At 45.3% G+C, this 26574-nt stretch overlaps 2 protein-coding genes across 4 annotated transcripts in view; both read left to right on the top strand.

The window, feature by feature from the left end:
* Positions 1-8513, top strand: part of LOC309646598 (short-chain dehydrogenase/reductase family 16C member 6-like) — a 51024-nt gene extending 42511 nt beyond the window's left edge. The window contains exons 6-7 of the mRNA XM_082433117.1: positions 860-946; positions 3094-8513. Coding sequence (XP_082289243.1) covers positions 860-946; positions 3094-3103 — 97 coding nt within the window. The 3' untranslated portion in view covers positions 3104-8513. The remainder of the gene's footprint in view (positions 1-859; positions 947-3093) is intronic.
* A 4170-nt stretch (positions 8514-12683) lies between these two features.
* Positions 12684-26100, top strand: SDR16C5 (short chain dehydrogenase/reductase family 16C member 5). Of its 3 annotated transcripts, XM_082433085.1 has the most exons (8): positions 12689-12821; positions 15074-15353; positions 15543-15889; positions 18847-18978; positions 21223-21322; positions 23360-23504; positions 24375-24500; positions 25796-26100. In XM_082433085.1, exons 3-8 carry the CDS (start codon positions 15557-15559, stop codon positions 25887-25889), a joined length of 930 nt encoding a protein of 309 aa, XP_082289211.1. In that variant the 5' UTR covers positions 12689-12821; positions 15074-15353; positions 15543-15556; the 3' UTR covers positions 25890-26100. The 3 variants fall into 3 exon arrangements, with proteins under 3 accessions (XP_082289210.1, XP_082289211.1, XP_082289212.1); XM_082433084.1 differs by lacking the exon at positions 15074-15353 and having other exon boundaries at positions 12684-12821; XM_082433086.1 differs by lacking the exon at positions 15074-15353 and having other exon boundaries at positions 12693-12821; positions 15463-15889.
* Positions 26101-26574: the final 474 nt, after the last annotated feature.

Here is a 26574-nt window from a genome sequence, read left to right as displayed (position 1 = left end):
AAATAATTGCTAAGTTGAGTTGAGTTGAGCAGAACTGAGCTGATCTAAGCAGAACTCAGCTGAAGGCACAGTTCCTCTATCTTCAAGAAACTAAAGCAATGATTCTCCACCTTGGGTGTACACTGGAATCACTTAAAACAACTGATGCCTGGGCCCTACCTGCCTGCCCCCTCCCGAGGAACTCTGCTTTAATCGGTCTGGTTTTCTTTCTACTTTTTGCCACCATGTGTTAGTTTAGTAGATCAGGATATACACAGTCTTACCACAGAAGGCAGTGAGTTAACATGTGGAGGGACTTCCCTGGCGGTCCAATGGTTAAGACTTCATCTTCAGTGCAGGGGGTGTAGGTTCCATCCCTGGTCGGGGAGCTAAGATCCCACATGCCTCGTGGCCAAAAAACCAAAATGTAAAACAGAAGCAATATTGTAACAAATTCAATAAAGACTTTAAAGACGGTCCACATCAAAAAAAAAAAGAAAAAAAAATGGCTAAGTTGTGGCCTGAGCGTTGGGACCGTTCAAGGCTCCCTGGATGTCAGACTGCGCTCAGCGCACATGACGCAGTGTTTGTTCATCCTTCTCAACGGTGACACGTGCACTGTGTGAATCACGACAACTCGCACGTCGTGTAATTCAAAGTAATCTTTACAAAGATGTCCCTTTTTTTGTTTGTTTTGGGGGGGGTTTTTTGGCCACGCTGTGCAGCCTGTAGGATCTTAGTTCCCCCACCAGGGATGGAACCCGTGCCCCCCGCAGTGGAAGCACAGAGTCCTAACCACTGGACCGCCAGGGAAGTCCCTAAAGATGGCGCTTTGACTCCTTTTAAAGGATTCTGATTTTTTTCCTCTGCTTTTCTCTAGAATAATATCTCCAGACATGATGATCACCCTTGCGAAACATTGGAATGGACACTTCTGTGGCTTCCTTGACAGGTCAAGAGAAAGCAGGTGAAGTTCAGACTGAAAACGACAGGAAACACCTGTAGCTGAAGCCTCAAATGTGGTAATAAAACCAAGTGTTGTGAGGACAGACCATTTGGGGCTCTTCCTCGCGCTTAGAGCAGTACAGTCTACCAAGGATTACTGAGGCTTTCAGAAGGGCTAGCCTAATTCCCAGGACATGGTTTGCACACTGATAATTTCCCTAGGCATTCAAATTATATATTTGACAGTTTTTCCTGTCACTTTTTAGTCTGGTAAATAAGGACATTGCAGCCATTCCAATGAACTCAGAGAATATAATGTATTAATAAAAACATATGAATGCAAATTGACACTAATTTAATTTGTAAATAGACAGTATATGACACTTTTAGAAAAGGAGTAATTACAAATAATGACCTTGTAAGTCAGGGTTTTAGGCTGATAATTTTTCAACATCAGATGTAAAGAAACATTTTAGTTTTGCAATTAAGAAAAATAACACTTTTCTGTTTGCCTATTAATTCCTAATGGAGTTGGATGACCACATCAAGGTCCTTAGGGAGATTGAATCTGCTTATTCGATAAAATAAGTCCACAACTAATCATGCTTGTTTGCATCTGAACATGCCAAAAATTCCTAACTTCTTTATTCCATAAGAAAAAAAGTACACATTAGACTATGTACTGCGGGTTTGAGGAGGAGACTTATTTTCATAATTCAGTCAATAAAGTAGCCTTAACTCTGATGGATTTGTATACACAATATGAGCCACTCCCCTTAAAAAAGTATATACTCGGGGCTTCCCTGGTGGCGCAGCGGTTGAGAATCTGCCTGCCAATGCAGGGGACACGGGTTCGAGCCCTGGTCTGGGAAGATCCCACATGCTGTGGAGCAATTAGGCCCGTGAGCCACAATTACTGAGCCTGTGCTTCTGGAGCCTGTGCTTCTGGAGCCTGTGCTCCGCAACAAGAGAGGCCGCGATAATGAGAGGCCCGCGCACCGCAATGAAGAGTGGCCCCCGCTTGCCACAACTAGAGAAAGCCCTCGCACAGAAACGAAGACCCGACACAGCCATAAATAAATAAATAAATAAATAAACTACATTCCTTTAAAAAAAAAAAAAAAAAAAAAGATTCCCAACTGAATACCATTCTTTCCCTGTTACCATGTTAAAAAAAAAAAAAAAAGTATATACTTGTTCGACTGTGCACCTCACCTGCCAGCTCTCAGCAAACTTTCCTAAATGACTCTCCGAGTTTGGAAATGTTCTTGAGCTGAGTTACAGAACAGCTACCTAGCTTTGCCTCTAACAGGTCAAGAGCTAGTGAGTAACGGTAAAACCAAAAAAAAGAAGTATCAAGTAAAGTGAATGTTTGTTAACCAAAAAGTGAGCACTCAATACATAAGATCTACCCCATTATTTGGGGCATAATAGTTCTACATTCTTGCAAAGAAAGTTTAACTTGCAATGAACAAACTAGAGAAAATTTTTGAACTAAAAGAGGGATAAAAATTCCAAAGTGCAATAACTTTCAGGAAATGAGTTCTCTTTTAACAGTTTTGTAGGTAAAACCTTTGTAAAATTTTGACATCTCTATGCCTTCTTAAACCAAGTATTCAAAGAACCATTTAAATTTTTCTTAAACTTCCATAAATTTCCATAAATTTTCCTTAATGCCTAAGGAGCATTAACATATTTTTGTCTACCTGGGTTGACCCCCAGTAGTGGCTTTTGAACGGCCATTTATCTCTAAGTAAACTGGTCCACACCCCCTCACTGGGCTCCACCTTCCCCTTCACTCAGCCAAGAGGGGTACTGCTACTTCTAATTCGGGCCCGTTTTATTTTCAGTTGTCAGGCCTCAGGAGGGTCTCTTAGGCATCCACTTGTTCATTCATTCCACACGTATTTCCTGAGTACCTACTATGTGTGCCACTAGAAACACAGTGGCGAATAAGACAGTCACTAAGTGAGGTTCAAGATCTTTGTGACAACTTGCAGCCACATAGGGGCTTTGGCTTGGTTTTGCCTATTTTAATACTGTTGGAAGTCTGGCTTCTCATCTCCTAGGTTTACTGCATCTAGAAACTGCATAGTCTGTTTCTCTGTTATCTTTCATTTGTATTGTGGGTAAAGGGTTAACCAACCTTTTGTTTTTCTTCAAGAGAAGGTTCCCTTAGGTTGACATCCGAGCTCTGTTCCCCTGGTAACCTGGCAAGAGTCAAATGTCAAATACGTTTCTAAGCAACGTTGCTCATGATGAAAAGGACCAATGATCGGTACCTTGCTTCAGATTGAGAGGAGCTGTGAATGAACTCTAAGGACCTGACGGGGAGGGACGTCGCACTTAGGGGCTGGCACCTGAGAAGTTTCCTGACGTCTGTGCCCAGTGCTACCTGGACTGAGGGAAGGACCCCCTCCCCGGCTCCTCCTCTCCACCTTGGAGCAGATACCTATCCCCTGAGTCTGAATGTGGAGTTAGTTGAACCTAAAAAAGATTTCCTGGTGGGCACTGCATTTTCTCTTCCTATTTCAGTATCCTTGAAATTTGAGAATATATAACAGCTGTCCATGTAACTCTGTTCCCAGTTTTCATATATAACGATGAATTCTGTCCAACAGAAGCAGCAAAACTGAATTGATTATTGTGTCCAAAGTTTGGTCGCCTCTATTACTTCCTTCCACCAAGTTCTCAAAACCCCCGTTACCCTAGTACTTTACACGTGAAGGCCCCCCTCACCCTTTCCCTGTACTTAAAACACTTCATGGGCGTATTATGAGAAGTGAAGATTCATTTTTGCAACAGAATAATATTATACTTGATAGTTACTCTCATCCTACAAAAGTTTTCCTAATCCAATGCAATAAAAAATAGTAAAAATGTTAAAAATTAAAATATGTGAAAACAGTATTTAATAATGAATTGGCCACTTTTTAATTAAATGCTTGAAAAAAATTTACAGGCTGAAGAGATAGGAGAAGCTTGTGATGGCTCTGTAATTGATGACTAGAATCTTCCAAGGGTTTGGAAAATGAGAGCACTTTCTTTTACGTAAGTTCATTTCTTAAAGTAGCCTTTTCTTCTCCTTGATACTGGAAAGGAGGCAGATTTTTGGCTTAACATAAGAAAGAACTTTCTAATAATAACACCTGCTTGAGATAAAAATGACTTTAGTTTGACTCTTGAAAAATGAAGTTTCCCATTTTTGAAAACCAAAGGAGGTTAATGATTAAATTATCTGGATCCCTTCCAATCTGGAAAATCTTTATTTAGGGCTCATTCTTGTAATAAATCTTTATTGAGAACCTAAGTGCAAAGCATAAATATTTGTGAAATTATTGAACTTACTTTTGACTCACTAGTCAGATTCAGTAAGAGAAAAGGAAAATAGGAGAATCTGAGGGTAGCTGCAGAATTTGGAAGAAAAACAATGAAAGGTAAGTGAAGCAAAAAAGAAAATGGAGACTATCTTTTCTTAGAAGAGAAGATCATCTTAGGATGAACCTTAGGAGTTAGCTGGAAAGAATTTCAGAAACGTCTTGGAATGATGAATAAGCCCTCCCTGAAGCAAGAGGCAAGACAGAACAGTAGGTTCTATTCTGGTGCTCAGGTGGGAGAGTTCAGATTCGTGTGGATGCCTCAGGGACAGGCTCTGGGGACAAAGGACAAGCCAGCCTTCCACCCTGGGTCTTGGCACTGCCCCCGTGTGGAGCCCTCTATCCCCTGCGGCCACCACCAGGCCAGGTCCAGACCCAGCCACCTTCTTGGGCCCTGTGCACCCCAAACTGCCCCACAGCAAAAGCACATGCCTTCAGAGTCATCTCTGTGTGCACCAGCCGCTGTGCATGTGGGCGGAGCTGGACCACAGCCCTGCGTGCACACAGCTACCTGCTTACCGTATGTGCCCATGCACACGCTCTGCTGTCCTATCAAACTCAACTCACAGCACACAAGCTCAAGGATAAATGGTGAGGAAGTTGAAGAGAGCAAAGGCAGAGCATTACACTAAGTCCATACAAAGCCCTCCGAGCACAGGACCCTGTGCGTCCTCACACTCGAGGGTTCTTGCAGCTGGTCCTGCCGCCCTGTGTCACACACTGTGCTGGATCTCCTGCAAGAGAGGCCACGTGATGGCTGGTTCAAGGTCAACTCCCAACTTACCAACACAGCCATAAATAAATAAGTAAATAAATAAGTAAATAAATAAATAAATAAAATAAACCCAAAGTTTAAAAAAAAAAAAAAAAACTACAATGAGCTATCACCTCACACCCGTCAGAATGGCCGTCATCAAAAGAATCTATGAACAGTAAATGCTGGAGAAGGTGTGGAGAAAAGGGAACCCTCCTACACTGTTGGTGGGAATGTAAATTGGTACAGCCTCTATGGAAAACAGTATGGAGGTTCCTTAAAAAACTAAAACTAGAGCTACCATATGATCCAGCAATCCCACTCCTGGGCAGATATCTGGAGAAAAACATGGTTCAAAAGGATACACGCACCCCAATGTTCATTGCAGCACTGTTTACAATAGCCAAGACATGGAAGCAACCTAAATGTCCATCGACAGAGGAATGGATACAGAATATGTGGTACATATATACAATGGAATATTACTCGGCCATTAAAAAGAATGAAATAATGCCATTTGCAGCAACATGGATGGACCTGGAGATTATCATCCTAAGTGAAGTAAATCAGACAGAGAAAGATAAATATCATATGATATTGCTAATATGCAGAATCCAAAAAAAAATGATACAAATGAACTTATTTAAAAAACAGAAATAGATTCATAGACTTAGAGAACTAACTTATGGTTACCAGGGGGGAATGGGGGGGCGGATAGATTGGAAGTTTGGGATTGACATGTACCCACAGCTATATTTAAAATAGATAACCAACAAGGACCTACTGTAGAGCACAGGGAACTCTGCTCAATATTCTGTAATAACCTAAATAGGAAAAGAATTTGAAAAAGAATAGATACATGTATATGTATAACTGAATCACTTTGCTGTACACCTGAAACTAACACATTGTTAATCAACTACACTCCAATATAAAATTAAAATTAAAAAACAACCAAAAACCTCACTTCTAAATTCTAGCACTAAGATGGAGAAAGCAGGAAGCATTGTCATGAGCTGGCCACCTGGATGAAAAGGCACTGCCCCCTTCAGCTCTGTGCTAGCTTTCCTTTGCCCTCGTGCATCTCTTCCTCAGGAGCTATCCATTCTAGAATTATCTAATTGTCATCCAGGAGGGGTTTGCATCCAGGGCAAAACATGAGTAAAATTCAGAAAGGGTGAGAAGTACCCCCAGACTTTGTACAACAGGACCAGCTTGATTACGAGGGAAGGTGGAAAAGGAGGCCCAGCAGAGCACAGGCTAGTTTCGGGCAGATCACTTTAGGAAAGAGCACATGTGGGGTTTAAGACCTGGAAATTAATTCCCTTAAAATCAGCCCACTCTGCTTCGTACCTCCTTGAAGTTTTCACATACACCCATTTTGAAGACTCCTGGAATATTCTAAATATTATTTCAAAACTCAAAAAAGAAAAGTTTTTAAGGATGAGTATGATGACTTCCATTTCTGGTTATATGAGGGACTAGATGTCCAGAGAAAGCCTTCCGATATGGATCTAAGCATTCTGGATAAAAATTTTTTTAATATTTTAAAACTATTGCTAGAACTGTTTTGAAAAGAATAGATAAGGATAAGAAAGTGAAAATCCTGAGAGTTAAGCCTCTCTTGTGCTGGCGTTTGTCAGGAGGTGGGGCAGGCGTGTGTACCTGGGTCTCCTAGGTGCTCATAGAGTGGGGAGAAAAGACAAAATCACGAGGCCTGTAAAAGTCAAGAGGATGGATTGGGAAACATCCACATGAACCCAGAATCCCAGAAAGGATACACTGTCAGAGGGTTGAGCTGGGGAGGGAGTTCTCTCTAGAGAACTGCCCTAGAGAGATACAGTGCAGCTGGGCCAGAATTTATATCATCCGTGTTATCCCCTACAATAAATCTCCGCCAGATGGTTGGTTTAAAACGCTTCCAACAACTTATTGGGGTGATGGAAAGCAGCCCAATAATGCACAACTATGTAAATATACTAAATTAACGAAACTTGCATATGTAAATTTGCTACGTAAATTACTAAAACCCAAAGTGTACACTTAAAATGGGTGAATTCTATAGCATGTAAATTATACTTCAATAACGCTTTGGGGTCAGAGGTAGGAGGCAGATGGCCTGTCTTGCTCCCGATCTGATCCTTTATCAATAGCCAATACAGGCAGCTAATGCCCTTCACCAGCAGTGTTTCCTGACCAAAGACAGAATCAAAAGGGAAAAGAAATCCAAGAACAGAAAGGCAGAATGAAGAGGAGAAAACTTATCCGTGTCGTGAGACACTGGCTGTGTCTGAATTGTCTTCCAACATGACTCAAGCAACCTTGGCATAGCAAACCAGGTCAAATCTGCATTAATTCACCACCATGACACTCACGCTATGATTACTCAGGAAAAAAAAAAGTGATCTTGGGATAAATAGAGGCGCAAGAACAAACTCCTAACAACCCCTCCTTTTGTCTTTTTCTGTGAGAGGTGGAATGAAGAGTGTTTGGCTGTGTGACCAGCCCTCCTGAGAAATGCAGCACACAGGGAATGCCAGTCATGTGCCCTGTCCTATCACTGTCTTCCCCGAGTCTTAGGGGAACTTGTGAGTTTCTGTGGTATATGGTTACTCTCCCCAGCCATGTGTCAGCATAAATGTCCCTCGCCTCCTTCAGCTCTTGGGTTACTTGTTCATATGTAGTGTTCTTCCTACTCACTCACACGAGTCTCATGTACTTGTTTCCTACTTCTGTCCCAGCTAACACTGCTTTCCTCTTGTCATGGAACAAACAAATCTATTTTTAAGCCAATTTTGTTTTTCCCTGAGAATTTTATAATTTCCTTCTAACCAAATCCAGACAGTATCCCAAAATAATACATTTTGGTAAAACTAATATATTTTGAATGTGTCACCTGTTGACTAGACTTCTTCCACTATTTTACAAAGTAATCCCCAAAGGCAATCTGGTCTTCTTTTTTTTTTTTTTTCCTGGAGATTTGGAATTAAAACTTTTATTTTTTTTTGTTAAAGTATAATAGTTGATTTACAATGTTGTGTTGACAATCTGTTCTTAAAATGAGTCTTTTCTAAACAGACAGTAAGTCCATTTTAAACGGTATTTTGGTTTTTAAGATTACAAAATAATGCACAACATTTGTAAAATGTCTAATAATAAGAAACATACAGCTGTAGAAAACAAACTTATGGTTCCCAAGGGGGAAAGGGGGGAGGGATAAACTGGGAGATTGGTATTGACATACACACACTACTATATGTAAAATAGATAACTAATGAGAACCTACTGTATAGCACAGGGAACTCTACTCAATACTCTGTAATGACCTATATGGGAAAAGAATCTAAAAACGAGTGGATGTATGTATATGTATAACTGAGTCACTTTGCTGTACAGCAGAAACTAACACAACATTGTAAATCAACTATACTCTAGTAAAAATTAATTTAAAAAAAAAAGGAAACCTATATCCTAAAGCGGAAAGCCTCCCTTAATGGCCCTCACTGAATTTGGTCCCCTCCTAGGGGTAACCACTTGAACAGTTTGGTGTGTGTCCTCAAACCCATTGCTCTAAGTGTTTCCATCTGTATTCACACACGCGCGCACGCACACACACACACAGTGCAATCTTAAATTTAACTTTCATGGAATAAGTCTGTACTTTTTTTTTTTTTTCACTTAACATACCCTGGAGATCTTTCCCTGTCAGTATATAGAGTTCTAACGTCATTCTTTTTGTTGCTTCATAGAATTCTATTACATGACTACACCATGATTAACAGAGTTTCTATTTTTTTGCTATTGCAAACAAGCTTCAGTGAGAATTCTTTATGCACAAGTGTCAATATTCCTATGTGATCGATCCCTAGATGTGAAAGAGCAGAGTCACAGGCATGATAGCTACTGCCGAATCACCTTCCATAAAGGATACATCAGAATCTGCTCTCACACTCAGTGCATGAGAATACCTGTGTTCCCACACCCTCATCATTCCTGGATTTTTATCTAACTTCTTAATATCTCGATATCAATGGATTAAAAAAAGGATATTCTTTTTCAGTTTGCATTTTCCTGAATACTAGTGAAATCTAGCATCTTTTCAGATGTTTTCAGTCATTTGTATTTATCTGCCTATTAATTCCTGTGCATTACTTTACCCATTTTTCCTACTGCCCTACTCAGAGTGGTTTAGAGAAATGCTCTAAATTATGCCTAATTATCAATTGTCGATTCTTCATGTGAAAATATTGCCTCCTTAGTCTGTTGCTTGTCATTTTGTTTTGCTTATGATTTTCTTTTACTGTATGGTAGTTTACACTTTTTATGGAGTCAGATCAATAATTGATGGTTTCGGGGTGGGCGCTTGCCTAGCCCCAAATTACAAAATAATTTTTCTATATTTTATTTCAGTATTTTCAGTGTTTTGTTTTTTATATCAAGACTCTTATTCCATCCGGATGCCCTGTGTCCTATTTCCACTCTTTTGTGTTTATTTACTGAATTGCAGTTACTCTGGGTTTTGTTGGGAAGAATGACTCATTTCTGTAGTTCCTGCCACGGGTGTGTTTTAGGTTAAAGTATCTTTTGCTCTGGTTTCTGGAAATGGGATCCATCTGCTTACCGACCTCTAGTCAGTCCTCACTGATAGATCCTTTCCTTTTTTCTAGCACTACTTTGTTTGTATTCACATTTTTACATCTTCCCTTTCATTTCAATGGAATTTTGGAAGAAAATAGGATATAAATGCACATTCTTGTCTGCCATCTTGAATGGAAATGTCTGTGTATATATGTTCTGAGAAACACTTTTTATTATGAAATAAAAATATGCACATAATCAAACATTTGGAAAATACAAAAAGACACAAAGAAAAAATAAAAATCAACCAAAATTCCACTATTCGATAATAAAAAATATCAAGATGTTGGCGAATTCACTACCAGCATTTCTAATGCATATAAATACAGTTTTCATAGAAATGTTGGACCGTATCATATATTTAGCCTTATACTATGCTTTTTAAACTCATATTATGTGAAGAGTATTTTTCTATATCCTTGAAAACATGATTTTATAAAAAAATGACTGTAGAGTACTCCATCTGCACATATTTCTTAGAAATTAATGATCAGTTTCTTTTTAATAATATATGTATTTCCAGAAAGAGTAATACATTTCCATGAATCAATACAATCAGAATTCTCCTTTCCAACCCCGACTCCCAGTAGCCAGTTTCCGTTCCTGGAATCAACAAATGATATCTGATTATTTTGTAAAGATAAATCCCATATGTGGAACTGGGTGAGAGGTTACATACCTTTCTAGTTTCTGATACCTACTTGTTCTCCAGATTTGTATAACTTATACCACCTCCATATGAAGACGTTCTCTCTCTCTCTCTCTTTTTTAATATTTGTCAATTTGGAAGGCAAGGAATGATTTAATATGCATTTCTCTAAGAATAAAGTTAGAGCATTTTCTTTCATATGTTCATTAGCCCGTTCTACTGTACATCTGCCATCATAAACTATCTGTCCCTAGCCTTTGCCACAAAGGACCCTTTAAAAGTACTTTCTTAGTTTTCAGGATTCTGGTCATCCACTGAGCATTCCCACACCAAGTCAGACTGAGGCCTTTTCCAAAGGCGGGGCCTCTAGTTCCCTGAACTGTATCATCAGTGGAGCCCCACTGCTTTACATTCGTTTTGTTTCAATGAGCTTTCTAATACTGCTGGAGACTTCTTTCTTGAGGTCTACTGTGAACTTCTGACCAGAAAGAAGAGGGACAGCCTAGGATTTTTCTCAGAGAAACCATGAAGGTGACATAAGGCTGCCGTTTTCCGACGTCTCCCGATCTGAGCTCTTGCAGGTGGGCTGTTTGACCTGGAGTCCATCACCCAACTTCTCTGTGCCTTAGTCCACTCTCACTCCCTGCTGAGTGCCCCCCGCACCTCGACCCATTCTGTCCCCAAGTGGGGAAGTCTCTTCGCAGCTACCTCGCCTCATCCAGGCTGCAGGTGCCCCTCTTCCATGCACCCGGGGCACCTCCCTGCGTGTCTATATCATCTGCAGGTGTGCACTTCCTGACTGTGTCTCATTCCCCCCCCCAAAAGACTCTGCGGTTCCCCCAGCCATGCAGAGGCCCCCCCACGGCACATGTCCTCGGGTGATGTTCGCTGACTTGAAACCAATGAACACACCTGCCCCATTCTCCAGGCTTATACAGCCTACCTGGCTCTTCTCACAGCCGAATAAAGAACAAATGTGCAGTTCCTCACATACCCAGGTCTGTCCCAGATATAGGTTGGCTAACCAGCTCTCCTCTGCGTGTTCAGCACTCCTGGGCGTCCAACTCAACCCTGGCTGAACTCCAAAGGCAATCTTGTCCCGACTCCCAGTTTTTCCTTCAGCACCCTGTAACTTGGTGTTTCTTCTCCTCACGCCACCCATCAAACTCCACCCTCAGTCATTTCAGTGGTGACTCATATGAAATGATTAGCTAAGATTCTTAACTGATTTTTTTTATCTTTTGTTCCCCTGACAGATGTAGCGTTGCTGTGTCTTCTGGATCCTTGAACTCAGTCACTTCAGTCATTTCCGTGGTGACTCATATTAAATGATTATCTAAGGTTCTTAACTGATTTTTATCTTTTTTTTTTTTTTCTTTTTTCCCCTGACAGATGTAGCATTGCTATGTCTTCTGGATCTTTGCACACAGAGAAGACGTTCAATAAACACCGGTTGGATCAGAAGCAGTGCTGACTTTCTTTTTCCCAACCCCATCTCGTTAGAACAAACTTCTTCCGCTTCTCCTCTGCCCCCAGCTAGCTCCGCCCCCACCCACCTCCCCCGGGCTCTACCAGGCCCACACGCCAAAGTCCGGGCCAGCGAAGCTGTAGACCTTGATCCGGGCCAGCGAAGCTGTCGACCTTGATCCGGGCCAGCGAAGCTGTCGACCTTGATCCGGGCCAGTGAAGCTGTCGACCTTGATCCCAAGCGGAGGAGCCACACTCTGACCCTAACTGCTATCTGTGCCCCGCACTGCAGGCTGCAGAGGCTGGACCTGGCCCCCTCCCGCAGGGGCCCCGCATCTGCCGCCCCCGGTTCTCTTCTACGGGGGTCCCAACCTCCGGCTGTGCTTTAAAAACACCTGGGGAGCTTTTTATTTTATGTGGCAGTAGAGCCGTTTACCTGTTGTGCTGGTTTCATGTGCACAGCAAAGCGACCCGGCCATACATATACATGTATGCACTCTCCCCCAAACTCCCCTCCCATCCAGGCTGCCACATAACATTGAGCAGAGTTCCCTGTGCTCTGCAGTAGGTCCTTGTTGGATATCCATTTTAAATATAGCCGTGTGTACATGCCAATCCCCAACTTGGGGAGCTTTTCAATCGCTCGTACCAGGGCCCCCTGCCAACCCGGCAATTCTGACTTAATAATCACGGGTGCAGCTTGGGCATCGCAATTTTTAAACACCCCCTGGTGCTTCTCCTGCTCGGAACCCAGGTGCGCGAGGGGTCCCCGCGACAGAATCTCCAGCTCCTGCATCCGGCCGCCTGGGAAAAAAAAAAGAGCGCGCGCCCACACGGCGGGCGGGGCCCCCGGGCGCCCCACCCCCGCGCGGGCGCGGCCGTCCCGCCCTTGGACGTGGTCTCCGGCGGCGCGGGGATAAATCCGGAGCCTCGCGAGGCTGAGAGCCAGTGACGCGGGACCCGCGGCGGAGCAGACCTTCTTCTCGGCCGCAGCGAGGGCAGCGCGTTCCGGGTGAGTAGCCGAGGCCCGCCGGCTGCGTTAAGGTCAAGGGGGGGGCGGCGCCTCGAGACGGCGCAGCCCGGGAGCCTGGGCGGCGGGGACGAGCGCGGGGGGGCGCCGCGAGCCCCCGAGGAGTGAGCTGGTGGCCTCCCGCCCCATCCCGGAGCAGCGCGGGGCTGATCCCTGGTCCCCTCGTCTTCTCCGGGGCATTCTGACCAGGTGCCCTGCTCCCCGCTGCTCTGTGCATCTGCCTGTCCCTCCCCAGCCATCCCCCTGCATTCACCCCATTCCTCCCCCCGGTACCAGGGCCGACTTGCGGCCGCGCCCTGGCCGGGGAAGCGGAAGTCACCTGTTTAGGCTGCACCACGTTAACTCAGCTTTTGGACCAAGGGGGCAAGCCATGGGATGGAGACACCAAAGAAGTCTTCAGCCTGATGATTAAATTTAATGCACATGCTCCCTGACTTCCTAAACTTTATACTAAAACAGAACCAGACGTTCACCTGGGTTCGTATGCATGCTATAACCCTCTTTCTTTGGTATAGCTGAGGATCCGAAGTTCATATGCTAGCAGAAACACCAATCACAGCCTTAGCTATTATTTACTTTGCTGTCACGTGCCTGGCACTGTTTTGGCAAGGCTTCCACGTTATGGGGAGCGGGGGGTGGAGGGGTGCGTAACCTGGCGGGGGCTGAGATCCAGCCCAGCGCGACTCCTCTTGCCCCGACCCCACGCCACACCCTCCTCTACCTCCTGGAGAGGGCTGCCCGCAGCAATGGGGACTTTTTTGTTTTTCTCCAATCTGCTCAGAAGTTTCCTACGGGGTAGTAGTGACCATACTACCCTCCTTTCCTTAATACCTGTATTAACCTCATTTAACTTGCACACCTTCCCTATTTCATAAACGTTGGCATGTACCCGTAGAATCCCCCTATTTAGATGAGGAAACTGAGGCAGAAGAGATGCAACAGTTTTTAGCAAGGATGCTGAGAAGTCAGTGGCAGATCCAGGATTCCAACCCAAACTTTAATCTCTAGACCTCACTACCTGTGCAGGTACCCAGCAGACACCCTAAACCCCAAATGAGGGAGACCGCAGGATGCTAGGCTCTGGAGAACCTAGGAAGAATCTGCCAGGACAGGGATTAACAAGGGGCTTGTTTTAGGGCTTGCATCATGCCGGCACTGAGACAGCAGAACACCAAAGTGTAGAACCCGGTAACGTCCATGTCAGCCAGCACAGTGGTGAGGCTTCCGGCCACCCTTGTGGTGCTGGAGACACTGAGGAGAGAGGTGTCTCATCAGGGCAGAGACTATGGGAGGCTGCCCACCCCTTCAGCCCCAGGGACCAGCATCATACCTGGCCGGGGTCGGTGCTCAGTAAACATGATGATGAACTCACCTGGCCTGCACGAACTAGCACAGGGAGCCTGGCTAAGCCACACACGTATTCTTCTGGTCCTCAGTCGCATCTGTAGAATGAGCCAAGAAACAACAATTCAGGTCACAGTTTCCTAAGGGTCTGACCATGCTTCAAGCCGTCCTGTAGATGAATCTGTGAGAATTGGTCTGTCCTCAGCCAAGCTGCAAAGCAAGTGAAGAACCGCTTCACCTCACTAATGATGTCCCTCTTCTGTCCTCATCCCCGCCTCTCAAGTGACCACTCCATTCAGGGAAGCCTTCCACGCACAGCACAGTTTGCCCCTTCTCTCCTCATCCCGGAGGAAAAAAGACCTTCCCTTCTTTCTCAGCTGGTTGTTAGTGAAGCATCTTACACACTCATTCTCACTAAAGTGTGAGTAACTGATAGGACGGAAGCACTGAGCCTTGTATGTGTTTGTCAAGGGGAGGCCTTTTTTTCATTCAGCAGACCTACTGAGTGCCTTCCCGTGGGTCTGAGAAACAAGGTAACATTGGAAAGCACTTACTGCTGGCCAGCACTGTGCTCACACGCACCGCAGACATTCTCATCCCATCTGCAAAACCACCCGAGGCCACAGGACTAGTAGAGGTGCGGAGACCGAGGCCCAAAGGGCCTTCGTGGGCCGCCCCAGGTTCCACAGCTAGGCAGGGGCAGGGCCTACCCATCTCCCACCGATATCCTACAATCACAGGGCCGAGTGGGAAGTGATCTGGGCCTCAGAGCATGGGGAAGGGGTACCGTGTGGTGACAGCAAGTCCAGGAGAAAGGTTTCGAACGTCTGGTTACTCCCCTCCAGGTACATTATACAAATAGGGTTTTACATTTTCCTCTTGAATCTCAGATTTTAAAGAACAACGGTGCAAATAAGAAAACAGAAACCTAAACGGAGGTAAAAATAAAACCAGAAGGGAGCAGTTACATCATAAACACCACATGGTCAAGACTTTGACTGTGAATAATCAGGACCTGTGATTATTATGAAGAAAGGTTAACTACAAGAAATAGTGAACTTCTCCTTTGGGTTAAATCTGGGCACGTGCACAGTTCCTGGGTACTGAACCTTTCTGTCACGTGTAATGCTTAGCAGGCACGCAGATAGCAATGACCTTGCTGCTGTGAAGGCAAGTTGGCCGAGATGGTCCCTGTGGGTTCCCTCCCCTTTCTAAGTTCAGAGTCTGCTACCAGGAGAGATGTTTACATCACACTTCTTGGTTTCTTTCACTATTGCAGAAAGTATGAGCTCCATGGAGTAAGCAAGCTCAGAGGGATTGGATACCGAGGTCCTTATGTGAGTCTCTCTTGCTTTATAGGTGTCAGCCAGAACATGGCGCCCAACCTGAACTCGGTCAAGAACTTGTTCGTTTTCTTAGGAAAATCGGTGTTTGCCCTTCTGGAGGTTATGGTTTTTACCTTCATCCCAAGGCCACAGAAGAGTGTTGCTGGTGAAATCGTACTTATAACAGGCTCTGGGAGTGGACTTGGAAGGCTCTTAGCCCTCAAATTTGCCCGCCTTGGATCGGTGCTTGTTCTCTGGGATGTCAGCAAGGAGGGGAATGAGGAGACCAGCAAGATGGCTTGGGAAGCTGGAGCCACAAAGGTTTATACCTATACCTGTGATTGCAGCCGGAAGGAGGAAGTGTATAGAGTGGCCGATCAGGTAAACCTGGGGTGCTTGCTGTTTCCTATGGGTAGTGAGAACGCTACGTAAATTCTTTGACATCCATCAGTTTCTTTGTCTGTTTGCCTTCCTCAGTGCTGATGTGCCTCTCTCCCACATCCCTTTACTTTAAAAAATATTGGAGAGTGGGAATTAGGATTTTTGAGTTCTCACTGCGTGCAATACACCATGCTTAGCACCCTGTATGAGTTGTATCACAATCCTGTAAAGTCAGGCCTCTTATTATCTCCACATCACAAATAAGAAAATGGAAACTTAGGGCAGGTGAGTCGCTTACCTGAGAAACACAGGTAATAAGTAGCAGAGCTACAGCTGGGACTTGAGTCTTTTAACTCTGAAGAACGCCCTCTAACCAGCGCGTGCGCTCGCTGTGCTGGCCCCCGTTACCGTGCGAGAGATGGGCCGTAGCACCCTTCTTTGAGGGTAAAGAAACTGAGAAACGGGGCTATTAAATAACCTGTTTGGGGTCACCGAGCTAGCACAGGACCAAGCCAGGATGTGAACCCATATCTAGCCTCATTGTAAGTCCAGCTCTTCCCTCTCCCCCAACAGAGCTTTCCATTAACGTGCATTTCTCTTAAGTGGTCATATGAAAATCAGAATATTCATCCTAAAGACTCAACTGCAGCTGCTGCTTTGGCAATGACACAGATGCACTTAGAAAGAACGCTTTCAGGAAACCAGAGCTCCAATAGGCCAGCGGTAAGGGCGTTCTTAGCTCGTGGAGGCACGTACCTGTTTGGAGGCTGCCTCTTTTCCCTGAGAAGGGTTTCTCTGCCCGCTCACTGGCACGAGCGCTCCACACATCACTCTCTGCGGCTCTCAGAATTCCCCAGTTTAGCGAGAAGGAAGGAGGCAGACCGGCCTGTGGGAAGGTTCCTGCACAGCTTGTCGGCTCTAACCGATCCCCTTGCGGCTCCTCACCTCACTCCCTAGCGCAGGTCCCTGGCCAGTGAGTCTCTTTTAAGTTTGTCTTTTGTCTTTACATTTTATACGTCCGTGACCACCACCGTCACCAGTCGCAGGCTGCCCAGCAGAGTCTGGGGATCCAAACCTAACAAATGGCATGGACTTGTGCAGGGACCACCCTTCAAAGCACAGGGGTGTTTGCTGTGACCGCCCTCACAAAGTAAGCTCTTTGCACTTGGAGCGCCAATCGCCCGGCACATTGACTTCCACTGGCTATGACTGACGTCTCCAGCCACTCTTAAGCAGTGATTGGTTCATATTTAAACACAAAAGACCTTAAGATATTGATACTATAAAGCAACCATTTCCACTTCTTGTTCTTGATAGACGAGAGGTACCAGAGAATTTTTTTCTCATAAAAAGGTGTAAACAAGGGGCAAACTTTCAGAGCCAGAAACTTTCTCGATTGCATCCTAAATTTCTCCCAGGCTATGGATGTCGTTGGCTAGTGGATACCCAGCACGTCAGCCTCCGTGCTGGGACCCAGGCCTTCTGCATCAGCAGATGAGGAAGGTGGCAGCATCTGCCTGGCTTCAGTAGTACCGCCTCCCTGTGCCCAGCTGCACCATCCTCATAGGCAGGTTCACCCCCATACGTGCACACCCACACGTGTGCACACAACACACAGAGCTGGAGATGTAAGTGGTGCTGCAGCCAGTGGTGCCCTCCGATTCCGGGGGGACGGGGCCCCCGCTGTGCGACACAGGTCACAGGAATGAAATTCAAAACACAAAGGCAGAGGGACAGCCGCAGCCCCTGCCGTCAAGCCTAGAAATTCCTGTTGCTCATTTCTGACAAAGGGCCTGGGTCACATGCTGAAGGTTTGCTCTAAGGGGAAGGCTCCAGCGGCGCTCCCAGAACTTTTATTCCTGAAGTTTGTTGACACCTACTCTGGCCAGTGTGACAGCAGCAGACGGGGGCCCCCTCTGATCCTCCTTTCACAGATCTTACACCTGAAAGTCTGTGTTGGGGAGAAGAGAACCAGCCAGCTGGTGAAAACAGGACGGACGGGTTCTGAGCTCAACGGTGTGTTTGAAACACGCATGTGAATATCGTACACCCTCCGTTCCCTGCCCGCCCCCATCGCTGTGCGGGCCAGGTCGTGATTTATACGGCATGGCTGTCATGCCTGATGTGCCATCGCATTAATTAAAATGGTGTGCTGCTTACACATCATTTTAGCATAGGACCAAGTTACTAATCACTGAGTATAAGAGTAGCTCTACCTGTAGAAGGAGAGTAGCATTGCAGTGTTGGAACCATCACAGGACGGGAGGAAAATGAGTAGAGAGGCATCAGACTTAGATCTCTGATGCGCCATAAACTCTGCAAAGGAGATAAACATACGTTGTTTTTAGGGCGCATTAACTCAGTCTGAGTTAACAAGGACAGGGAGCATATAAGACTATGGGGAAGTGAAGCTGGATGATGTAAGAAATTACAGGCATACCTCGTTTCATTGCACTTCAAAGGTACTGTGGTTTTTTTTTTTTTTTACCATTTGAAGGTTTTTAACAAATTGAAGGTTTGTGGCAGCCCTGCCTTGAGCAACAGTGTTGTCACCATTTTTCCACCATTTGCTCACTTCCTGTCTCGGGGTCACATTCCGGTAATTCTCACAGCATTTCACACTTTTTCATCATTATTATGTCTGTTCTGGTAATCTGCGATCAGTGATCTTTGTTACTACGATAATTCACTGAAGGCTCAGATGATGGTTAGTATTTTTAGCAAAAAAAAATTTTTAGTTAAGGCAACTTGTCTCTTAGACATAATGCTATCGCACACTTAATAGACTACAGTATAGTGTAAACATGACTTTTATATGCACTGGGAAACCGAAAAATTCGTGTGACTCCGCTTTATTGCGGTATTTGCTTTACTGCGGAGGTCTGGAACCGAAGCCAAAGTATCTCCGAGGTCTGCCTGTGCTGCACTGGTGGTGCTGTTTTCCTTATTCAATTCAGGTTAAGAAAGAAGTTGGAGACGTTTCAATCCTCATCAACAATGCCGGAATCGTAACAGGCAAAAAGTTCCTCGACTGCCCAGATGAGCTTATGGAAAAGTCTATCGATGTGAATTTCAAAGCACATTTATGGGTAATTCTTTTTGCTTCTCGTTATAAATATAAAGTTACTCTGTCATTTTAAAGTGCCTTCCTCTTGTTCTCTTACAGTAGTCTTGGGCTCTAAATAAAGCACAGACTTAATTCTAGCTTGAACTGTCCTCTCCTGATCCAACTTAACCTACACCTCCCAGCGCCTCTGCTCAGAGAATCCTACAAAGACACAACTGTCCTCTCCTCCTGTCATAATCATGAACTGAAGGCCAGCCTGTGTCAGGTACTATCCCAGGCACCTCGTGAAGAAGCCTTAAAACAGCCCAGTGAGACAAGGGACCATAGAAGTTAAAAGTGACCGTGCTTAGACATGACCAGGTGACCTTATCGTTTCCCTAAGAGAGTTCCTGGCTAGAACTCTCTTGAAGTGAAAGGAGGCGTGATTAACAAGCAAGCATCAATCAGGTATGTTCAGGGCAAACCAAGACACACGGTCACCTTACTCGGTACCTAACCAGGGAAAGGAGAGTTCCCACCAGTCCCACCTGGTGACTACATGGCTTGAACATTGAGGCACAGCCCTGACTGCCAAGGCGATGTGCCCACATTCAAGCTGCGTCTTCCTGGCCTTTGCAAAGACCAGTCACAGCTTCCCCAGCAACACACGTGCCCTCGTTCTGCCCCCCACCCCAGCCCTTGCTCACAGCCCGTCCCCCAGACCAGCTCTCTCCATCGGGGAGTGAGAGTTTGCTGGGCATTTCCGAGACCCCCTCCATTCTCCCCACGCCAACCTCAGGGGCTCCTGCCCAGCTCTCCTGTGACAGCCTTCACATGCCATTTGGAGTTTGTAGGTTTTGTGTCCCCGGTTTCACCAAAAACGTAATGCTGCTGGTGGTAGTTTCAGCATTCCGTATAGTTTTGGGGAGAAAGATGGAAAGATTCCGAGCTAAGGGGCTACCGAGTTCCTTCAGGAACGACTGCAAGTGATTGGTGTTGTCTTGTTGCAAGCGCCCCGCTCCTTCTCGAGACAGAAGTTAGGATGTACGGTCAGCATGAAGATGAGGGCGTCGTCTCCTAAGTGTCCGCTCCCGGGGCTTTGTGTTCCTTCCCCGCCGCTGTCCGCGTCTGCATCCTGGTCTCCTCTTTCTCTCTCCCCTGCTAGTTGCTCGTGAGCTTCTGGCGTTGCCCTGGCCCCCGTCATCCCCTCGAGTCCTCACCCTCGGTACACTCTTCCCAGGCGAGTTCGCAAACGCCCTTTGAGCACCTGCCCGGAGCAGGCACGTGACTGCTGAGGGTCAGAGAGCTCATGGTGACCATGCTCCCAAGGGGCGTGTCCCACGGAGCAGTGACGCCCCTCGTCATGGACCGTCGGAACTCAGGATGCCGTGGGTCACGCTGAGTTGTTGGCGCCTCTTTGATTTTCCGCTTCTCTCTCTCTCTGTCTTTCTCTCTGTTAGTTTCTCTCTGAAACTCATTGAGATGCAGACAAAGATTGTTTGACTGTTAATAGAGATCCCTTTTCTCATATTTATTCATATTATTCCTATTTGAAAATATGAATATAAATTTATTTCATATAAATATGCAACTAGCCATATTTGATTCATTATTCCTTTGTTGCAGAATACATGTCCCCAAATTTATTTCTCTTTTACCTTTTTTTCCCAGGTCCCACAGGAAAGGTGAATGTATTCTATATAATACATACTGAGACACAGTGTGTGTCTCCTCTGTCTAACAGATAGTCTCCTTTCTGACATGGAATAAAAATAAGAAACCATTATTCAAAGAAGTATAGATGAGTTTAAAAATAAAGTGATATTTTTAAACTGAAGCCAGCAGCCGCGTGTCCTGTGAACAATGTTCAGGAAAAATCTGAAATTCAAATATAAGCCCAGGGAGGAAAAAAGGCACCATGAATCGAAATAATCATATCCTTGAGCCGCTCTTATTGGTTTGTGGACTGTGGCTGCCACAACTAAGAGTTTCCTATACTGCTTCAATTATTGGCTTAATATTGTGTTTTTAAAAGTCAAATACGAGCAAAATATAAGTCTGAATAAGTTATTTTTAATAATACTGGAATTGCCGTCAGGAAAGCACTGATACAGGTTAAACAAGTTAAGATGGTTATTTCCCAGATGTTTAAGTTTGAATATCCCAGTGCCTTCAGGTATTTTTTTGAGCTTAAACATTTTTTTTCAATCACAGTGATCATATAAACATCTGAAAAAAATATAAAATGTGGCATAAAATGTTAAACATTTTACCTTGATCTTCTTAGACTTATAAAGCCTTTCTACCTGCTATGATCGCTAATGACCATGGACATTTGGTCTGCATTTCAAGTTCAGCTGGATTAATTGGAGTAAATGGGCTGGCCGGTAAGAGAAATGTGATATTTCACAAGTGCAAAGTTTCTTGTAACTTTAACTTGAGTAATAGCTCTGGATAATCAGCACTGACCTTATGCACTAATAATAAAGGATAATAGATGAAGAGGGATATTCAGTAAGGTAAGTGGTTGAGAACTTCATGGTCCAGCAGAATCACCCAGCAGTTTATACTTACACGAAGTTGAACTATGCACTTCGGAAGCACTAGGTCTTAGGCAATCCCTTGGGTTTAAAAAAAGAGAAAAGAGAGACCCTAGTGATAAATTTCTTACACAAGGGATCAGCTTAGTCACCGTCCCCCAGAACTCCCCCGGCACTGTTACCAGGATGATAAGGGGACCCTCATCCCTCCTAAGTTTCCATTAAGTGGTCTCCCCTAGCCGTGAGTTTAGAGAAAATGTCTTCACCCCAGGAAACCTAAAATTAACCTCTTTGCTTTTCCATTGGTTGGAGACTGGCAGGAACTTGTTGTGACTCCCATTTCCCTGGCAGCTGACTTGACATTAGCAGTGGGGAGGGGACAAAGACGTACGCCGAGGTCTTCGGTGAAGGCGGCCCACTGGGGAGCTGGTTCTAGGAGGAGCGGAAGTCCTGTCCCTCCTGGAGGCTCACCCACCGGAACCCTAACTGCAGCACTCAGTAGCGGACGGCCCAGCCGGCCGACTGGGCCCCGCCTAGTGCTTTTGAGCTGAGCAGTGTGGTTCAAGGTTCACAACACTAGTCTCAGCAGATACGTCTCAGCTACATGGATAGGTTTCTGGAACCACGCATCACCCAAAATATTAGCAGTCTGTACACATCTCCCTGTGCCCTGGATTTCCCTTCCTCTGTCCTTCTCAGAATTCATCAGGTGTTATTATTACCTCTGTCTCGTACATCTGAGAAATCACGGGTCTTTGAAATAATATGAGTGTATTTACAACTCCTCTTAATCCTTTTCCTGGACACAACATCTCTGTCTTCAGACGGACGTCTCTCCCACCCGTGCTCCCCTTAGGAACAAGTGTAAGCCTTTTGAGTTCCCACAGGGTGAGAGGTGGCTCCCCTGTGTCAGAACCTCAGGTATGCTCCTTAGAATGCAGATTCCCTGGCCCTGGGCCGTACCCACACCTCCTCATCTCGGGGGTCGAGGAGCTCAGAGAGCTGCATTTCTACCAAACGACTCAGATGATCCCAGAGGCGGCTCAGGACCCCCCCCTCCCCGCCCCTCCTTCTGTTGGCTTCCCCACCGTCTTGGGCAGCCCACACCCGGCATGTGGGGCCTGGATCTTGCCAGCTGGGGGAGCTGCTTCCCAGCGGAGCCAGGAAGTGTGCATCACGTGAGGCAGAGGGAAGGATAAGTCCACCTAGACTCCTCTTCTTCCGCCCACGTTTCCATTTAGCAAATTGAGTATTCAGGTGTTTACTTGAAGTGAGTGTAACTGAGGACAGAGAGCTCAAAACTGATGCAAATACCAGTTTCCCCTCCCCCCTGCATTTGAAGATGCTTGAGCAGTTGAGGTGGAAGGGACAGAGTCCTTTGTTTTCCTTCCGGAAGTGGAAGAATTAGAGTTGGAAGAAAATTTGATCTGAGTATCATGGCCCACACTGATCTCCACTGCCTAGACTCCCACTTGACCCATTATTTTATTTCTCCTTTTGTGCGTCTTCCTGCCCCGATTGGGCTGCAGTTCTTTGGGACAGGGACAGGACGCACATCTTGAGCCCCATGTCACGGCCGGCAGAGTGTCTGACCATCACTAACATGGGAATAAAGGCCAGCTGTGTGACCCGCCTCTCAGGAGGCTCCCCGCAGCCCTGCTTCTCCGCGAATCCACGTGGGCATTGTATTCTGACCTTGAGGTGACCGTGGTCCTTCCCAGTCACTCCTCGCCCCTTCCAGGTGGAGCAGACCAAGATCATACAGAATAAGAACTCTGAAATTTCTGTCCCGTTCTCTGTTGGTATTCGTGTCACGAGGAAACCTTAATGTAATGACATTTTAAAACTTTACGCTGTGCATTAGCATCGTCTGTCTTTTTTCAGATTATTGCGCAACTAAATTTGCAGCCTTTGGATTTGCTGAATCGGTATTTATGGAAACATTTGCCAAGAAACAAAATGGGGTCAAAACCACTATTGTGTGCCCATTTTTTATCAACACTGGAATGTTTGACGGTTGTACTACTGGGTAAGCATGTCCTTTGATTTCAAAGAAACTGTGTTTTGAAAAATGATTGGCCATCCATTTTATTGTGTTCTATCTGTTTTCTAAAGTTGTTTAAAAAGATCTTTCCAGCACGCAGCCTGATTCATAAATGGTTTCAGAATTTCTTTCCTCAAATGCGGTTGTGTTTAAGATAACTGGGTTTAAAAGCAATGGGTTATCAAGGCTGTATCCAAGTTGCAGCCACCCTGCGGCCCAGACCTCCTCCCCCATCTCCTCGGCACTCCCATCACACCCCCTTTCTGCCACCTGACTCCATCCTGCCTTCATCCCTGATTCCACAGAAGGACCAGAAATTGTTGAAGGGGCATAAATACCCAGTCTGCACTCATGAGATGACAGGCAGGTAGTTTTCTTTTCTTTCTTTTTTTGTTTTTTTTTTTGTTAAATATTTATTTATTTATGTATTTGGCTGCTCCAGGTCTTAGTTGCGGCATGCATGTAGGATCTAGTTTCCTGACCAGGGATCAAACCCGGGCCCCCTGCATTGGGAGCATGGAGTCTTAACCACTGGACTGCCAGGGAAGTCCCGGCAGTGATTTCTCAAAGACTTGCTTTACAGCATTTAGACCATTCATTTAATATGGTTTCACATATGTGCATATTGTAACATCAGTGTATTAATTAGAACCATTTTCCATTTCGAATCCTAGTCATGCTATTATTTGCCAGGTTGATAATAAGGAAGTAAGTATAGAAAAAGATCAAATCTGGCAAGGAAAGAAGCAAATAAATGATAATGTCTTACAACTGTTTTATCCTATTTTTAAGAATTGCTTTTATTAATTTCTTAATATGTGGCTTTTTTTTTTTTTTTTTTTTTTGACCCCCTAGCTGTCCTTTTCTGTTACCGATTCTGGAACCAGAATATGCAGTCAGGAAGATAGTAGCTGCTATCCTGCAAGAAAAACCGTACTTATATATGCCAAGATTTATGTACTTCATAGTGTTTTTAAAAAGGTAACAGTATCTGCTTCTATTACTTCTGTAATGTGTCAATCGTATCAACAAATTACTCCAGATCCTACAGAGAGGAGCCACTTAAAAAATATCTGTTAAATGAATGAATTTTGATCCCTTGATTGTGCCCATTTGCTGACACAACCTCAAATTTGCATACTTGCAGTGCTTCCCATGAGTCAGAAAATGGAGGTTACATTTACTTTCATAGGCTGTTAGTTCTGGGCCCAGATGGGGAGATATCTGCATAGGTCCTGAGAAGGCTTTGGAAACCCGAAGAAGTTCAGTGACGGAACCACATCACACACTCCTTCAAATATCCATTCAGTCATCATTAGAGTGGCGAGTGTGTGCCATGCTCTGTTGGCCATCCCAGGATCTGGGTTACAGCAAAGAACAAGAGAGACAAGAGTCCCTGCTCTCATTGGATATTCTCTTCTCGGGGGGGCTGGTGGAGGGAACAAACAAACAAACAAAAAAGTGAAGTAAAAGAAAGATATTCTGGGTGGTCATAAGTGCTATGAAGGAAATAACAAAGCAGGAGAAGATGATCCCAGAGCAGGAGGTAGAAGAGTGCACGTCAGGATTTAATTGTCAGTATGGTCCTCACGGGGGTCTCATGGGGAAGGGTCACATTTGACCAGAGACCTGAAGCCGGGGAGGGCAGGAACCACCTGGATATCTGGGGCTGCCCTCGGAGGTACGATGAGCACAGGGCCGTTTTCTTCCCCCCTGCTCCTAGGACGAGTCTCCGGTGTGTTTACTGTGCCTCTCCTCACCCTGCAGTGTGAACGTCAGGATGGACGGGGTCAGAGTGTCAGGAGGGGGGAGCGAGGTGGAGAAGGTGAACAGTCTTAGTTGGGTCATGCCAAAGCTCAGAGGAGCTATTGCATCTAATCCTCCCAGTGGTCCCAGAAAGAAAGAGCGATGACCTCTTTTGACAGTGGAAGGAACTGAGTCTCCAGAGGCCAGTAACACTGCGAGTGACAGAACTAGGATGCAAGCCAGGCTCACGACTCCACAGGACTTCACGGCTTCCTATCCATCGTTACAGAGTGTAGTGAGGCCTTGGAGACTGAATAATGTAAATAAAGCAAGGAGAGATACAGAGACCCTGGGCCAGTGTCCTCCCACGTGGTGGACAAGCCCTGAGTGACCATGAGGCAGGGACATTCAGGTGGGAGTGTGTGAATGACTTCTTCTGCAACAAGTCAGTGGCCCTGCTTTTCAGCGGAGCCAGTAAAGATGCTTTCATGAATCATAACCAGGAAAGTTCACTCTTGTGTTCTCTTTAGTTTCTTGCCCCTCAAGGTTGGAATGCTTTTGGCTGAGTATATGGGTATCTTTAATTCAATGGATGGCTTCTCTGGTCATAAGAAGAAAGACTGAAGACCAACTCTGGCTGACGTCACCTGATACCCAAAGTTGCATAATGTGTGTTTCAATGAAGAAGTGTCTTTGTCCGACAGAATGTATCTGGAAACCACAAGTTCTTTGTCTGCTGTCCGGACTAGTATTTTCAACCAATGCCTTTGAAAGTAATGTTGCGTACTGCTTTTCGGTTGAGTATTTTAAATTAAAAAAAAAAAAAAAAAAAAAGCCCATTTTTGTCATTTGCTTGCAACAGCTGTGAAAGTGAGATAACCCTCTCTCTCGTGAACTGCCTTTCGCTTTGGTCTTTGGGGAGGTTGCTCAGATGGGGCTGGCTGTGGTTGAGCCCGCACTGGGCAGCGGAGACGAGGGCTGATGGGTGAGTGCTGAACTGGTGCCCTCTCTCCAGAGGACACAGAGCTCTGGATTCCCCATTGCCCTGCTCTCAGCCCTGGCCTTGTTGAAACTGTGCCGCCTGGTGTAGGAAGGCCAGCCTCCCATGTCCCCCTCTGCACAGTAGCTACACAAATGCTTGCTTCTACAGCCCTGGGTATCCTGCTGAGGGTACACCAGGGCCACTGTGTCAGGGAGCCTTCCTGCACATTCCCTGGGTGACCCGAGGGGCAGTGATTCTAGACCACACTCTAAATAGGGTCACATTTCTTTCCTAGAAGAGATTCAAGAATGGTTGCTTCTTACCCTG

The sequence above is a fragment of the Balaenoptera physalus genome (genome assembly GCF_965194825.1).
Source record: "Balaenoptera physalus genome assembly, chromosome: 17".
Lineage (NCBI taxonomy): Eukaryota > Metazoa > Chordata > Mammalia > Artiodactyla > Balaenopteridae > Balaenoptera > Balaenoptera physalus.
This window is presented reverse-complemented; position numbering and strand designations above follow the sequence as displayed.

Excerpts from the sequence above, each read along its gene's own strand:
- SDR16C5 (XM_082433084.1), top strand. The coding sequence starts at position 15,557 with ATGGCGCCCAACCTGAACTCGGTCAAGAACTTGTTCGTTTTCTTAGGA. Across the intron at positions 15,890-18,846 it reads TGTATAGAGTGGCCGATCAG|GTTAAGAAAGAAGTTGGAGA; the intron begins GTAAACCTGGGG and ends TATTCAATTCAG. Across the intron at positions 18,979-21,222 it reads ATTTCAAAGCACATTTATGG|ACTTATAAAGCCTTTCTACC; the intron begins GTAATTCTTTTT and ends TGATCTTCTTAG.